Source organism: Terrapene carolina, unplaced genomic scaffold (genome assembly GCF_002925995.2).
Source record: "Terrapene carolina triunguis isolate 2854851 unplaced genomic scaffold, T_m_triunguis-2.0 Scaffold837, whole genome shotgun sequence".
Taxonomy (NCBI): domain Eukaryota; kingdom Metazoa; phylum Chordata; order Testudines; family Emydidae; genus Terrapene; species Terrapene triunguis.
This window is the reverse complement of record NW_020665188.1, coordinates 847,303-851,232: the sequence shown is the minus strand read 5'-3', so window position 1 is coordinate 851,232 and position 3,930 is coordinate 847,303. Positions and strand designations below refer to the sequence as shown.

General features: G+C 49.3%; 1 protein-coding gene across 2 annotated transcripts in view; it reads left to right on the top strand.

Annotated features, from left to right (window-relative positions):
• Nucleotides 1-229: 229 nt before the first annotated feature.
• The window catches only part of PFKL (phosphofructokinase, liver type), a 38,719-nt gene continuing 35,018 nt past the window's right edge, over nucleotides 230-3,930 (top strand). For both annotated transcript variants that reach the window (XM_026660780.2, XM_026660779.2), the window contains exon 1: nucleotides 230-325. In XM_026660780.2, the coding sequence (XP_026516565.1) occupies nucleotides 238-325 (88 nt within the window). In that variant the 5' untranslated portion in view covers nucleotides 230-237. The remainder of the gene's footprint in view (nucleotides 326-3,930) is intronic.

Below are 3,930 nucleotides of genomic sequence, written 5' to 3'. Positions count from 1 at the left end.
AGGGGGTGTCACTGCAGGGGGGTGTCAGTGGCCGGAGGGGGGGGGGTCGGGGCTGTCTCTATGTGGGGGCGGGGGCTGGGGTGTCTCCACACGCGGGGCTGGCAGTCCCGGACGCAGCAGCAGCAGCGGGGCGGGGGCCCGGGCAGGGCGGAGCGAGGCTGAAGGTCGCGGGGAGGCGGCGCTCGGCTGGCTACTGCCCGTGCTGTGCTGGCGGCGGGGAGGCGCTGAGTTGGCGGGATGGCGGCGGCGCTAGAGCTGGAGAAGCTGCGGATGTCGGGAGCCGGTATGGCCCTGGCGGTGCTCACCAGCGGGGGGGACGCACAAGGTGAGCCCCCCACTCCATCCCTCCGGGGGGGGCTGCGTCCAGCCCGCCCCCTCCGCTCCCCGGGGGGCTGTGTGCCGCCCGCCCCCCCAAGCCTCCTCGCTTCCCCGGGGGGCTGCGCCCAATCCGCCCCCCCGACCCTGGGGAGGGGGCTACACGGGCTCTTCTCGGGCTCGCTCCTCGCGCGCGCTCCCCCCTCCCCCGAGGGGGCCCGAGGGTCTCGGGTCGCACGTGCCCAAACCCGAGTCACGTGTGCTGTTGGTGAACGTGCCTCTAGTCATGGCGACCGGCCTGAGCAATAGATCCCAGAGGCGAGGTTCCGCCCTCTGAACAACCTCGCGGAGGAGGGGGCGCCTTTGCTAATCGCCCCCAGAGCGCTCGATGGTCGGGTTGGCAGCTCTGAGAGGTCCATCGCAGAGCCTGTGTGGGGTTGCCAGACATCACCAGTCGATCCCTGAGCCCTTCCCAGCCCAGGTGGCATGGCAGTGCCTGGGTCCTGGAGGGCAGAGGGGGACATGCTGGGGGCCCTGCTTGGGCAGAGGGCCTGGCCAGTGGCATAGAGGTCAGGGCAATGCAGGGGAGCCAGGTGGGGATCCCCTCTTGCCCTGACACCCATAGGTGCAGCACCCAGGCCTCTCGCGTGCCAGGCCTTGCCTGTCGCCATGGTGCCCTGCACTTGGTCACACGGACTGTGCACCTGGAGCTGCGAGCGCTCAGCACCTCTGAGAGCCAGGCCCCAACGACCCTCAGCTCTGCCATAGGGCCGTATTAGCCCCACAGCTGCCGTGAGGGGCACAAACCCAGCAGGGTGAAACGTATGAGGCATGTTGCCCTGCTGCCCCCAGCAGCTGTGCCTACTGCCTGGCTGTGGCCTGCCTGTTTGTCTAGTGGCCGCTGTGGGGTTACGCTGCCCTACTGGCTTCTCTTATATAGTTGCCAAGTGTGTGAGCCAGACCAGATGGTGGCCCAGGAGTGACCTGCAGTGATACTGACTAGGGATTGGAAATAAAGGGAACAGTCTACAGCTGTCCCTACCAGGAGATCAGTGCATTACCACTTTATGGCATAGCTATTGAATCTGTGATTAGGGTGATGGTAATATTGGGTGTTTACACTGATAGCAGAGATTTCAGAGTAATGAAAGATCTGCTCAGTCACAGTCTGGATGTAAAGAAACAGAGTTCCTATATTGTATCTTTTTTGTTTTAAAATGTAATCTTCAGGAGCATTTGGCATCTTAAATGTTTTTTTTTTTTTTAAATCAGTTTACCTTTAATATGGGTAAAAAAAATCAGGCCACTAACATGCCGTTTGCTGCCATCACATTGTCCACTCTGCTTGTGTGAGCTACACCTTTCCTGTGTCTGTCTGGTGTATTTCAATTGTCAGCTCTTTGGGACAGGGACTATCTAGTATTCTGTTTGTACAGTGCCTAGCACAATGGGGCCCTGGTTTTGGTTAGTCCTTAGGCACTACTGTAATAACCGTGATTAATAATAATAAGCACTGAAACATCAAGAAATAGCAAGAGTGCATCTAAACTCTACCCCTCATAAGAGTCTATAATGATATGAGCACAGAGTGCTGTTCTTATTAAGGCATAGATTCCTTTGATTTAAAGAAACATTGCTTAACACAGCAGCAAGGGCATGGTGGAATCTGCAGCCTGCCACTGTCTGCTCTGACCTCTGCAGTCCAATGCCCACCTTCCAAAATGAAGAATGAGCTTTAGTGTCTCTATCTGCCCCCTGATGTAATAACAACAACTGCTCCACACACGCTATTTCTAATATAAGGGGAATATTAGGGTGCCAATTCCATCTTCACAATCGCAGTCCTGTGAGCACTAAAGTGGTTTAAAATAAAGATCTAGAACAGATTTTATAATGGTGACAGTGTCATCTATATTTTCATTCTCACACTCCAAAGGGGCGGAACCAGCTGTGCCCAGGCATTCCAGAAATTTCACCTTGAGACAGAGAGCAGTTCTGGAAAACTTGAGCCTGAAAGGTGAAAGTTTTGGAAAACTATCAGCAACTGAAAACACGGGGTTACTATGCAAATGTTTATATTTTTTCTCCTTGTTTTCAGTTGACTCCTCCCTCCATAATCTGTTTTCATTTCTTATTGAGTAATCTGTCTAAGTTAGATTGTAAAACTTTATGGCAGAGACTTTGTCTTTTCACTTGTCTAAAACGGCCATCCGGACCAGCAGTGCTATATAGATCATCATAATACTCATAGTTATGTCCCTTGGGGAAAAAAACCCAAACAATTCCTCTTTCCTTATTGTTTACATCTTTCAAATACTTGTAGTTATCATGTTCCCCCATTAGCAGACATTTGGCAAAGTTCTGTACACTTTAGATCTCCTAATCTGGCCTTAATTCCTAATTTCTTGGCTTCTTTGTGCCTCAATTTCTGAATCCTACTGTTGCAGTAACATTTATATTTGCATGCAATATGAACATGTTGAGCACTATGAGCCAGATCTTCGACCTGTGTAAATCAGAATAGATCCCTTGATTTCAGTGAAGTTACGCTGATTTACACGAGCTGAGGATCTGACTCAGCATGTTTATTGTAAAGATAATGCACCCCCTACTATTATAAATATCACAACCCCTTTTTACATTCCTCTTCTTCCCTAATGACAATGGTAGTGATAGGTTGGAAAACAGAGATCTGGTGGTGCCTAAATTAACCTTGCTAAGCTTTGTTTTAGGGTGTTGGACTAATGAAACCAGAGAAGGAGGAGCCTGCCTGCCTGATAGAAAATACCCCATTTCTCCAAATATTGATTCAGGGAAGCACTTAAGCACATATTTAAAGTTAGATCTATGAGCATGTACTAAAATGCTTTCCTGAATCGGGGCCCTAGCGATCAGCCCAGCACTTACTGATATCCTGCCAATGCATTTTCTCTTGCAGATCCACATGGCTGGGATTACTGTATTTTTCCTCTGTGCAGTTTCATTCTCAGCCATAGGATAAACTTGTAGACAGCTTGTTTAAGTCTCATGTGGATTAGTTTGTTTTACGTGCTGCAGTCCAAGGATTAGCTAAAAAGTCAACATTAGATTCTGCTAAGTGCTGGAATTCTGGGACAAGTTTCAGAGGGGTAGCGGTGTTAGTCTGTTTCAGCACAAACAACGAGTAGTCTTGTGGCGCCTTAAAGACTAAAAAAAGAACAGGAGTACTTGTGGCACCTTAGAGACTAACAAATTTATTAGAGCATAAGCTTTCGTGGGCTACAGCCCACTTCTTCGGATGCATATAGAGTGAAACATATATTGAGGAGATATATATACACACATACAGAGAGCATGAACAGGTGGGAGTTGTCTTACCAACTCTGAGAGGCCAATTAAGTAAGAGAAAAAAAAAAAACTTTTGAAGTGATAATCAAGATAGCTCAGTACAGACAGTTTGATAAGAAGTGTGAGAATACTTACAAGGGGAGATAGATTCAATGTTTGTAATGGCTCAGCCATTCCCAGTCCTTATTCAATCCTGAGTTGATTGTATCTAGTTTGCATATCAATTCCAGCTCAGCAGTCTCTCGTTGGAGTCTGTTTTTGAAGTTTTTCTGTTGTAAGATAGCCACC